The 12,940-nt window shown below is 41.1% G+C and overlaps 2 protein-coding genes across 36 annotated transcripts in view; one reads left to right on the plus strand and one right to left on the minus strand.

Moving 5' to 3' along the window:
* LOC146963273 (creatine kinase, testis isozyme-like) overlaps positions 1-12,940 on the plus strand; it is a 205,431-nt gene that overhangs the window by 50,521 nt on the left and 141,970 nt on the right. The gene's annotated exons all lie outside the window — the stretch shown is intronic.
* mark3a (MAP/microtubule affinity-regulating kinase 3a) overlaps positions 1-12,940 on the minus strand; it is a 73,403-nt gene that overhangs the window by 26,199 nt on the left and 34,264 nt on the right. For 20 of the 35 annotated variants that reach the window (XM_085768053.1, XM_085768043.1, XM_085768048.1 and 17 more), the window contains exons 6-9: positions 12,052-12,122; positions 7,944-8,000; positions 4,444-4,680; positions 3,623-3,763 (exon numbers count right to left, since the gene is read on the minus strand). In XM_085768053.1, the coding sequence (XP_085624179.1) occupies positions 3,623-3,763; positions 4,444-4,680; positions 7,944-8,000; positions 12,052-12,122 (506 nt within the window). The remainder of the gene's footprint in view (positions 1-3,622; positions 3,764-4,443; positions 4,681-7,943; positions 8,001-12,051; positions 12,123-12,940) is intronic. The other 15 variants (XM_085768057.1, XM_085768049.1, XM_085768051.1 and 12 more) reach the window with 1 other exon arrangement.

A 12,940-nucleotide genomic window follows, 5' to 3' on the forward strand; every position in this document is an offset into this window, starting at 1 on the left:
GGCCCGACTCGACTCTGTCAAACTACATTTTTCACAGTAGTGGCAGAAGAAGAGGAGGGTGCAGCCTTAATAAATCGCCATGGCGACCTTTCCCAGAAACATCCATATTGTTCTGTGCTGCGCCTGTCTTTATTTTTTTATTTTTTATATTTTAATTTGCAGTCGATCAATCAATCGCTCTCCGGGGGTTTAAACGAGCGCCGAGCCAAACTAATTATCAACTGTGATGGCGTTCTGGTGATGTAACTGGTGACCGTCACCACGACGACAACGATGACCCAGGGCGACCGAGAGGCATCTAAGGTGAAAACCATGTGACCTCCGAGGTCAAGGCAACAAAACTTCAGCAGCTCCACAGATTCAACAAGACGAGACACAATAAAACACTAATAAAATGATGGAAACATTAAAAAAAAAAGAAAAATAATTAAACCTGGGGAGAGAAAAGTTAAGTTTTTATCCCGTTGTGTCACGGCCTGATTGATCTGTGGAACATTTCTACGTTTTTCCGACAGTTTAAACCTCAGCAGACGCTCGAGCTGAAAAGAAACGTCTAAATATTTCGTCCCGTTATGAATGAACGGTGGAAAATGAAACTTGTTGAACTCGTATCTGTCGGGACCTTCTGAGACTTTATCAAACTTCTTCTTATCGTTTCTTTGACTCATTGTATTTATAAAAGGTTTTTCTTTTGTTTAATTTATCCTTGTGTACTTTATCTTGCTCAATTTTCTGTATGTGCATATATATATATATATACTGTGTATTTTATCTTGGTCCGTTCATAGAAGCCATACATTTACTTGTATTCATGCCCATCTACACTGCAATATCTCAGATCAAACAACATGTATATATCGTTTTTTTTCTCTATTTAAATCATTTTTGTACATAACAGTGCATCTATCTATCTATCTATCTATCTATCTATCTATCTATCTATCTATCTATCTATCTATCTATCTATCTATCTATCTATCTATCCATCTATCCATCCATCCATCCATCCATCCATCCATCCATCCATCCATCCATCCATCCATCCATCCATCCATCCATCCATCGTGAAGTCCTTATATTTTTATTCCTTGCTTCTTTATTCTTCTGTTTTTCTTTGCTACTGTTGCAAGAGGATTTCCCCAGACATAGGACCAATAAAAAGTCTTAAAAGATAAAAAATCTTTGTCTTTCCAGTTAATTTCTTAATTTGTCCTTTGGGCGATAATGATAGAAAACAAGTGAAACATTATATTTCCAGACCGATTGAGTCTGGATATCTGCAAATCAATTAGAAAAAAAAACTATATGTGTCTTAATTCTAGTGTGATAATTAGTTCAAGCTCAGACAGACACAAACAGAAGAGAGAAAAAAAAGTCTGCTCATGGATTTCTCTGTTTATCTCAGTTTGCTGGTTAACACCTGGTTTCCACACATCGACTCCTGCGGCTTCACCTCCGGTTTCACCACCAAACACAAACTCAAAGAAAAGATTTTAGTCTTTTTCTCATATCTAATGTGAAGCCAAACAAGGCCTGGTATTTTGGACTCAATATTCATCAAAAAAACGGAATAAAAACTCAAAATAATCAGATTAAAGGCGACATACTGCTACACAGCTGTGTTTGCATATTTCTCTTACATTATGTATATTTATATTTGGCACAGACTTTCTCTCAATATTCAATTTTTAGTATTTTATATCCAACATTGGATGCATTTATCTTATGTCTTTTTTATTCTAATTGTTTGTCTCTGCTGCTACTGGGACACTTCAATGTCCCTTTAGGATCAATAAAGTCTCTGTACTGAGTGTTTTTAATGTTTTCCTAGTAATATTTTTTACTTTAAACACATTTTCTTCTCATTATTTATCAAAGAGTAAAATGTTTCCGTCCCTCTTTGAGCTTCTGTTACGGCATCGCTGCGTCTGTTCGCATGTCACCGCCACAAAAACTATTGATCGAGGTCAATCGATGTGGAGTTGATGAGCGTCACTGGTCCTGGCTGCTGATCTGAGTTCAGTTTGGTTTTTACTTTATTTTTTAAAAACTCAAACCCCATTTTGCTCTAATGTACAGTATGGCCTATGTCAACCATGTCAACCTGTCTGTTCTATATGATTTTGTTCTTTCTCTGTTTTATGTTTCCCTGTTTGTCCTTTATTGTTGAAAATAAAAAAGAACTGAAAACTTAATAAAAAGAAAGTTTCAAAAAAATAAAAAACTCTGACTCAGACTTGATTTGACTTGAGTTGTTAATGTGCTGCGTCCTCGACTCGTGGACGATCACGACAGCGACGGCGGCAGCGGCTCAGAAGTGAACAAGAAAGACAAATTTGGTCCAAACACGGATGACGATGTATTATTCATGGTTACAACATCAGGAGGAAAAAAAAAGAGAAGGAGGAGAGAGAAGGAGGGCGTGTGGGCCGGCGCTCACAGAGAGAGAGAAAAAAAAACAAAAAACAACAGGAGGCTGTGGGCGTCGGAGGAGATGATGCAGGAGGAGGAGGACAGAGATGGACAGAGTACTCGACCCCAGTACTTGAGTAAGAGTACAAATTTACTCCGTTACAAGTAAAAGTAGCTCAGTCGACAAAAGTACTTGCTTTTAAAGGTACTTAAGTATCCAAAAGTACATGCTTTTAAATTTACTTCAAGTAAAAGTAAGAGTACATTTCTTTTTTTTTCACATCAATGAATTACTATAATTTTTTCTAAATGAATTTAAGGACCTTTTAACTCTTGTTTCTGAGAATTAACTCTTTGAAACCAGCTGCACTGATGTGCTGCTTTTAGGGGTTAGGGTTTCCTTCTTTGACAAACACAGCTTGTGTCCAATAGTATTTTAGAATAAAAAAAATAAATAAAAAAAAGAGCAGACCTGAGAGTAACGAGTACTTTTCAGCCTTCCTAGAAATTAAACGGACAACGAGGAGTTTGTATTTGGTTATAAAAGAGTCTCATATTAATGTGGATGAATCTACGCTACCCACACTTGTTAATGGCTCCATTTTCAATAAATATATCGTTTTGTCTCTATCGTTATTTTGTTATTATTATTAATGGCGGAAATGCTGGGCGAGCCGACCAGCGTTTTCCTTACTTTCGAAGAATAACGCCGCCGAATCGCCGTTTATGGTCGGAACTACGACGGTATCTGATCGTCTTCCAACCTCTGACTTTAATTCTTGATGAATGAAAACATTCTTGGCAAATGTTTTCGCTTTCGTCCGTCCTGCACCGGTCCAAGAATTTCACCGTGCGCGCAGAGGCTCATGGGAAATGTAGTGTGAAAACACGACGCTTTCCAAAACTCCTCGTTGTCCCTTTAACTCGAGTAAAAGTAAAAATATTTATCTTGGAAACATATTCAAGTAAGAGTAATAAGGACCAAAGAAATCTAATACTCAAGTAAAGTACAAATCCTCTGGATATGTACTTAAGTACAGTACTCAAGTAAATTTACTCCGTTACTGTCCACCGCTGAGGGAGGAGGAAAAGGGGGAGATGCAGGAGGAGGTGGAGGAGGAGGATAGACGACATTCTCCGATGGTGCAGACGTGCTCAGGTGGAGGAGGTGGTGGAGGAGGTGGAGTTAAGAACGAAGAGGTATATTTACATTTTCTGCGTCCTCCCTCACCTCGAGAGTACCGCGCTTGGCTGGGTTGAGCACCAGGAAGCGTTTGAGGAGGTTCTCGCAGTCCGTGGACATGTAGAACGGGATGCGGTACTTCCCCCGCAGGACGCGCTCACGCAGCTCCTAGAGAGACACGAGGACAGACGACAGAAAACAGACATGTGGATCAGAAGAAACGTTTTCTTTATGGTAAATTATGAGTCAAAATAACTTAAATAACGCTGTTTTTTTCTCTATTTAAATCATTTTTGTACATAACAGTGCATATTTTTGTTTTATCTATTTGTACATAACAGTGCATATTTTTGTTTTATCTATTTGTACATAACAGTGCATATTTGTGTTTTATCTATCTATCGATCGCATTTTATTCTATTCCAAAGGCTGACCGGGGACAAAGACTGCAAATTAGCTGAAGCTATCTCTCATAACTTAGATAACTTACCGAATGACACTTAACAACAGCTGTCATAAGTATTCATTGATGTTTATGACAGCTGTTATGTCATGGTTATGACAGTTTTATGTCAATCTTATGAATACCTATTCAAGTAAAGTGTTACCAATGTTTCTCTAAAAAAGCCAATTTTCGTATTTGTTCTCTGGTTTGTTTTCTTTATTATAAAATGATTTCCATCCAAGTGTATGATTGTAATTATTGTAAAATATCAAATTCAAGTAAAGAAAAAGAATAAAAAAACATATTTATTTCAATTTAATGGAGGAAATTTAAAATCCATACGCAAGAAAAAGTAAAACAGAAGCTGGAAAACGTGGAGAAGAACAAAAAAAAAGCTCCTGACCTTGAGGTTCTGTCCGTCGAAGGGCAGCGAGCCGCTGACCAGCGTGTAGAGGATGACGCCGAGGCTCCAGACGTCGACCTCGGGCCCGTCGTACTTCTTCCCCTGGAAGAGCTCGGGCGCCGCGTACGGAGGAGAGCCGCAGAACGTGTCCAGCTTGTTGCCCATGGTGAACTCGTTGCTGAAGCCGAAGTCGGCGATCTTGATGTTCATGTCGGCGTCGAGCAGCAGGTTCTCAGCCTGGAGACACACGGCAACGGCAACGTCAGTAAAAACATACAGTCTATACACATGAGCTCATTGGAGTGTTTTATTTTTTTTATTTCAGCCTTTTGTGATGAGTCATTAAAGAGCTATGACTCAAACTGAAGATTAACAGGGTTAGAGGTGATTTGATGATAATTAAACGCATTAATTAGAGACAGACGCCATTAATGAAGGTTATTAAGATTAAAAAAAATCAGTGTTCATGTGGTTAAAAGTTAACTTTTTGCTTCTTGCACTAATTAATTTAAATTAAAAATTCACGTTCCTTAAACAAAAGTCATAATATGTCCTTTTTATTATTATATATTGATTGTATTTATTGACTTATTTCATTATAATTGACTCTTTTATTTATTAATAAAAAAGGAACAGTTTGATATTTCGGCGACAACTCAAACTCAAAATAAACCTTCAGATGTCATTCACAAAAAAATGAATCATCTCTTCTTCCATATTCTCAGAGTGACGATGTTTATAAATAAAACTGTGTATTTTATTTGTCTCCTCCTCCGAGTGAAACGGCTCAAACATGGACGACGGCGGTTTGGAGTCGAACATCTGCTCTCCTGCAGCTGTGGGCGAAAACACTAATTAGTCGGAGGCTGAGACGGAGCGAGTGGGAAAAAAAAAAAAAAAAAAACCTAAAAGAGCCGGAGGAAGAGGACCGACGTCCTGGGGAGAGACGAAGAGGAGGAGGAGGAGGAGGAGAAACAACACAACAAACTGACCAACGATCGAGAGCTGAGAACTCGTTTCATCTCAATAAACGGCTTCAAACAACGAGGAAATCAGGTTCATTCTGGAGGTTGAACCTGAACCGTGGACCCGTTGTCGTCATCGTCGCCCCCGGTAACAAGGACGGAGACGTCACACACGAGAGGAAGAGAGAGAGAAAGAGAGAAAGAGAGAAAGAGGACGCAGCTCCTCTCATCTCTCTGCACATGGATCATTCATGAAGCTACAGAGGAAACGGTGTCAACGTGAAGAAAAACACCGACGCCGAGATAAAAATACTGAAGCATCAATATTTAAACCTGGAAGAAGGGGGGGGGGGGGGGGGAAGAGGATGAGGAGGTGGAAGAGGAAAGAGGAGAGGGAGAAGGAGGAGGTAGAGGTGTAGAGGAAGGAGGAGAGGGAGAAGAAAGAGGAGGAGGAAGAGTAGGAGGAGGAAGGAGGATGAGGAAGAGGAAGGAGGAAGAGGAAGGAAGAGGAGGAGGTGGAGGAAGAAGGAGGAGGATGAGGAGGTGGAAGAGGAAGGAGGAAGAAGGAGGAGGAAGAAGAAGGAAGAAGAGGAGGTGGAGGAAGAGGAGGAGGTTGAGGAAGAGGAGAATAAGGAGCAGGATGAGGGGAAGGAAGAGGAAAGAAAGAAGGAGGAGGAGGAGGAGGTTGAGGAAGAGGAGGAGGAAGAAGGAGAAAGATCGAAGAGCAGGAAGACCCAGAGGAGTAAGAAGAGTAGGAGGAGGGAGATGGAGGAGGAAGAAGGAGGAAGAGGAGGAGGAGAGGGAGAAGGAGGAGTTCATTTACACTACAGCCACCGAGCTGTGGACCACGTGAGCCGTTGGAGAAGGACAGACACACACACACACACACACACACACACACACACTCTCTCTCTCTCTCTCTGACGTGTTGCGTTCAATTCCCGTCGGTGAGAACGAGGAAGTTCAGGTGACGGGTCGTTAACAGACGCAGCGATGACGTCATCGCTCCTCGCTGTGACCTTTCCCTCCGCCGTGAGTCAGAGGAGGAGGAGGAGACGCTTCAACTCAGGGAAAATGCCGCCTTAAAAACCTGCTCCACCTTAAAACACACATCTCTGAATGATTTCAGTTTTGTATTTTATTTATTGATTTATCCTTTTTTATCCGTTTCTACATGTTCTTTTTACTTGATGTTTATTTGAGACGTTTGAATTCTTTCCCATTTAGTTTCATTTTTATTTATATAAAGTTTTAACAAATTGTTTAACAGATAAAGTGCATTATTATTATCATTATAATAATAATACTCATCAGTGAATATTTATCAGATATATCAGCATTACAGTGTATATTATGAATTTGAATAACCAATTTCAGAATAATATGTTGGTTAATGCTGATAAACTCTTTAGGTTTGATCTGGTATCTGAATTAAACTATTTAACAACAGACAGTTGCAGCGGATATTTAAATATTTACATTTTTTATGACAAGTCGCAGCCTTTTCTACACTTTTTAATCCCAAAATATAAAACCCAAATGTTAATATTCTAATTATTTAATGGTTCTTTAGTTGTTTCATTTTAATGTTTGTTTTATGTAGTTAAGCTGCTCTTTATGACACATTTATCATGTTTTATCCTGTTTCCTGTCTCAGACTATGAACGTCTCATACTTTAAAAATGCAAAACAAATCACACAATTAATAATATCTAAAAAAAAACAACCTGAAGCTGGTTTTAAAGTGAAAAGTGGAATCACAGCGAGGCGTTCAGGCTCCGGCCACGTGGCTCTAACTGTCTATTGTTCGATTCCCGGCTGGAAAAACCTTTGTTGTGCGTCCGTCCACCGCCCTCGACTCCCTGCACACACACTTCCTGTCTGCTGTCAGACGACAACACTCGCTGCTGCTGCTGTTTGGAGTTAAAGTTGATCTAATCTAATCTAATTTAATCTGTTTTCTACAAACAACAAAACACAGTTCAATATTTATACTCATTAATAATGATAATAAAACTGCTCACTGTCTTTTATTCATGTTATATTAAACATTACTCATATTTTCTGATATGAATAATGAATGAAACGACTTGTATTGCATTACATTTGTTTTTTAATAACTTGCATTTTACTTATTTGCTTTTATACTCTTGTGTATTTAAGTTGTGTTAATGTGTTGTGTGACCTCTACAGGAGCTGCACTGAGGTTTTGTTTGATATTTCTGACACTAAATAAGATAAATAATCACCGTTTGGACTCTAAAGGAGGATCGATTTGTTCCCGGGAGCCGCAGTTTTTCCAGAGAAAACTGAAGTTTCCTGTGACACAGTTTGCTCTGTCTGAACGTCTGAACGTGGCTTCGCTGCAGCAGCTTCATCCTGCTCTGAGGTAATTATATATTTATTTATTTTTCTCTCTCTCTCTCTCTCTCTCTCTCTCTCTCTCTCTCTCTCTCTCTCTCTCTCTGCAGCAACGAGACAAACTACAAACCCACAAACCAGCGTGTCATTGTCGTCGTCTTCGTCTGAACTCACCTTGAGGTCTCTGTGAACAATGTGCTTCTGGTGGCAGTACTGCACCGCCGATACGATCTGAAACAAGAAGAAAAGAAGAAAAGAGGATGAAGAAGATGAAGCAGAAGAACAGGAGGAGTTGGTTTAGTTTGGTGAAACGATGTCTGGTTCTCAGGCGGAGGCGGAGGATGTGGTGGAGGAGATGTGGTCGTCGACTGTGACAGGAAAGAACGACAGAGCAGAAGAAACGCAGGTGGAGCTGAAGACACAGAGAGTTCCTCTGAGCGGCACTCGAACGCCTCACAGTCCAACAACACACACACACACACACACACACACACACAGAGGGAAGGGACTAATGCTGATGTGTGTTTTACATGTTTGGGCCACGTATGGTTCACTTCCTGTTCTGCAGCTCCAGTTTCATTTAAAGAAACTGCAAACACACACACACACAGACACACACTTTGCATCTGTGTGTGGAAACCCGACTGAGAAGATTCAGAAACTGGAGACTTGAGACTTGAAACTGCACGAGTTCATAAATTCAAACTGTCGTTATTCACCTGAGATGTATTTTTTATGACTTGAAAGTTTATAAATTAAAATGAAACTAAATCAGTTTCCATTCCAATCCATTCTCCCTGGAACTAGTTACAAGTCATTGATTTAACTAAGAGACAAAAAAATCTTGCATACTTCCTTTTTTTTTTTTACTAGAGCTTGGTCCAGAGAACAAATATCCTGCAGCAGACGAACCAGAGCAGGTGTCACACAGGAAACTGAGGATATAATTCACACATTGAACGACAGAAGATCGACCTTCAGATGGTTCAATAATGTGGCGTAAACAACATGAAGCCTGGATCCATCCTGTCTGCTGCCAATGACTCAGGCTGATGGTGTCGTTTAAAGAGGAACAACGCAGTATTAGTCCCTTAGCTCCAGCTCCAGAGTCTTAGTTCTGGTTAAATCAATGACTTGTAACTAGTTCCAGGGAGAATGGAGGCTCTCTGCCTTCCACCTAGTCTCTTGGCTGAAAACCAACCTTGTAAGATCAGAGCCTCCGACCCGGTGTCCCAGCTCTCGTCTCTGCGGCACCGCATCAAACTCATCAAATACACAATCCAACAACTCCAAAACGCTCTGGTGGACAAGTTGTGACCTGCACATTCACCACGCTAAGAGATAATAACAGAACGTTACCAAACAGAGTTGTTTTAGAGGTAAATTCAGAGACTGCTTGATGAAAAACTGCCCCCGACGGGAACGCGCATCAGCGGTTTTGCATGAATTTCCCTCTAAAACAACTCTGTCTGGTAACGTTGTGTTATTATCTCATAGCGTAGTGAATGTGCAGGTCACAACTTGTCCACCAGAGCGTTTTGGAGTTGTTGGATTGTGTATTTGATGAGTTCGATGAGAGGAAACCAAGAAATCCCATTAGCCTCCGTAGCGTAGCTCTGAGCAGCTCGCCGCTCTGCTCCGCCGTTCTAAAAATAGCTTGCACCGACAATTAAAGGTAACGAACCTACTGCCATGACTATAGGGATTATTATGGCAATGGGCCAATTTGCCGAAATGTTGAACTAACCCTTTAAACACCAGAGTAGGGTTGTTCGGTATACCGGTACTAGAGTGGTACCGGGGTACTGACGCATTTAAAACGGTACTATACTGCGCTTAGATGGGACCGGTACTTTCATTTTGAGCCGCGGCGAGCGAGTGAGCAGCCACAAACGAAGCAAGGTGCTTTTTACCATTACCATTACAGGGCCACCTGTCCATGTGCCTGTGTTTATGTGTGTGTGCGCCGCGCGGGAGAGAGAGAGACGGCCGCTACAGACTCGTTAATTAATGCAAACACTGCTGGTTTATACGGTAAGTTTCGTTTTTACCGCGCACCACCACTGGCATGCATTCTCTCTCTCTCTCTCTCTCTCTCTCTCTCTGAGTGAACACAGCGAAGGAGCGCTACGCGGAGGAGGGGGGATCAATTTGGTCTACGTATGGGAAACATTAGGTATGTGTGTTTGAGTAAAATGAACGTTTGTGTTTCATTCTATAAACTACTGATAACAATTTCTCCCAAAAATTACAACTGGTCGAAATAACAAAAAAAGATGCAGTGTTTTGTTTCAGACCTCAAATAATGCAAAGAAAACAAGTTGATATTCATTTTTAAACAGACCACTAATGTTTTAATTTAGGAAGAGTTCAGAATAATATAGATGGAAATGTAATCCTGCAGCAGCAGTGACTGTTTACTGATTTAGTGATTATTTACTGGTACATATGTTATAGTTCTAAGATTTTCTATTAAAATAAAGCCAATAATGACATTTTTTGTGTTCTGTTTTTATTTGGAAAAGTACCGAAAAGTATCGAAAAGTATCGAAAAACATGTTGGTACCGATACCGGTACCAAAACGTTGGTATCGTGACAACACTACACCAGAGTTGACCTGTGCGGTGTTGTGTTTCCATCATGTTTCCCCAATAGGACGAATCGCCTTGTTGTTTACAACCACTTCCGGGTAGAAAACCAGCATTCGAACAATAGTGACGGACGAGAGTTTCGCTATATATATCTAATTTTTCATGTCACTATATCACCGTTTAGACTAATCTGATGTTTGTTAAGTCTATAAAACCAATGATTGGACAAACATTACTATTTATGTGTGCACATTTTTGTAATTAGTCATGGTTATCAGAGATTAGCTGGGCTAACGGTTAGCTACCTGTTTAATTTTAATAACTCAGTCAGTACGTTTACATGCAGAGCTTAATCGAGCTATGCTCAAAATTCGATTTTGGCGTCAAGTCGGACTTCTGTCCTTGTCTCAATATACATGCAACTGAAAAAAACGAATAACTGACGGGGTCCGCCCCCTCATGCGGCGTCACCCGTTGCTTCAGCAGGTTAATACGCCCCCCTATCCTGTTGACTTTTCTGTCACCTCGTAAAAAACTGAATATAAACAACTTAGTAAGCTTAATAATAAATTCTCAACTGCAGTTCCCGACCAGACGCGCCAGTCTGGGCTGGATGCGCCCTGAGAATAGGTCTCTCTCTCTCTCTCTCTCTCTCTCTCTAATAAAACACTCGGGTTTGGGCGGCTTCTCTGCTCCACTTGGTGCCGTCTCTTACTGTTGTGGAGCATGCGCACATGCATTGTCCAGTTATACTCCGACTAAGGTGTATACATGAATCATCCAATCGCATTATCTGGGTGTCTTAATCGTTTCGATTTCAGTCGGACTAAGGTGTTTACATGCACTTCAGTTGTCCAGTTATAGTCGGATTAAGGCAATAATTCGGTTTTTTCAAGTGTCATGTAAACGTACTGAGTGACTCAATAAACGGTCCATGAAAAAATATTTTCTCCAGCAGGTATCTTGGTTACAACATGATTGAGCTAACTGGAGTAGTTTCATGTCGTGTCCGACAACGGGAGGGTTTTAACAGCTGACGTCCTGATGTTAGCTTAGCTACCGCCGTTAGCTGTCCCTGTCAGCTGAGCCACTGATGCTTTCTAGACACTGTGATTCCCCCAAACTGAATAAATACAACACATAGCAACACAAAACACACACACAGAAATAGTAATGTTTCTTCAATCATTTCAGATTTGTCTAAACGGTGATAGGGCGTGAAAAATATGATATACAGTATATAGCTAAACTCTCGTTCGTTACTATTGATCTCATTCAAATTACGTGCTGGTTTTCTACCCGGAAGTAGAATGTAAACAACAAGGCGATTCGGTCTATAAAGTGATCATTGAGTTTATGTTACATCATATATACCCATGTGTTTTGATGCGGATTTTCTCTCACATAAGTTTGAGCGGCAACGACAAGGTTTTTAATGAAAAAATCATGTTTTTTTTGGGCCAGTTTGACTTTGGACTGTGTGTGTGTGTGACAGGGATTCAGACATAATTGATGGGGAAGCTGCAGCAGCATCAGGAGGAGGAGGAGGAGGAGGAAAGTTTGGACATGTCTTATCGGTGCGGCCGGTGGGACAGATAAGGAGGCTGCTGAGGAGGACGGGAGGAGGACGGGAGCAGAGGTGTGAAACCAGAACACTGCAGGGGAACAAAGCAAAGCTGCGGGTACCAACCTGTCTAAATTTAGCCCTGGCCTCTTTTTCCTTCATTCTTCCATGTGCAACCAGGTAGTCGAACACTTCTCCTGCAACACAACCACAGACGAGACACAAGGAGAGAGACACAGTGCATCAGACAGAGGAGGCAGAAAACACACACACAACTGAGTCACAACTTTGTTAAAAAACCCTCCTGTTGTTCTCCTGGGTCAAGGAAGGAAGGAAGGAAGGAAGGAAGGAAGGAAGGAAGGAAGGAAGGAAGGAAGGACAAAGGGAAAGAAGGAAGGAAGGAAGGAAGGAAGGAAGGAAGGAAGGAAGGAAGGAAGGACAAAGGGAAAGATGGGAGGAAAGAAGGAAGGGAAAAGGAAGGAAAGTTAGAAGAGGGAGGGAACAGATTGGGTCAATTGAGTCAAAAACGAAGGAAGAAGTAAGGACGAAGAGAAGGAAGGAAGGGAGGGAGGGAGGGAAAAGGGAAGGAATGAAAGATGGAGGGAGGGAACAGATTCCTTCAAGGAAGGAAGAAGAAGGAAGAAGGAAGGAAGGAAGGAAGGAAGGAAGGAAGGACAAAGGGAAAGATGGGAGGAAAGAAGGAAGGGAAAAGGAAGGAAAGATAGAAGGAGGGAGGGAACAGATTGGGTCAATTGAGTCAAAAACGAAGGAAGAAGTAAGGACGAAGAGAAGGAAGGAAGGGAGGGAAAAGGGATTGTGGAAAGAAGGAAGGGAAAAGGGAAGGAAAGAAAGATGGAGGTATATGTTGGAGGGAGGGAACAGATTTGTTCAAGGAAGGAAGAAGAAGGAAGGAAGAAGGGGAAGAAAGAAGGAAGGAAGGAAGGAAGGAAGGAAGGAAGGAAGGAAGGAAGGAAGGAAGGAAGGAGGGGAAGAAGGAAGAAAGGAAGGAAGGAAG

The sequence above is a fragment of the Trachurus japonicus genome, chromosome 22 (assembly GCF_045865225.1).
Source record: "Trachurus japonicus isolate A0001 chromosome 22, Traja_1.0".
Taxonomy (NCBI): Eukaryota; Metazoa; Chordata; class Actinopteri; order Carangiformes; family Carangidae; genus Trachurus; species Trachurus japonicus.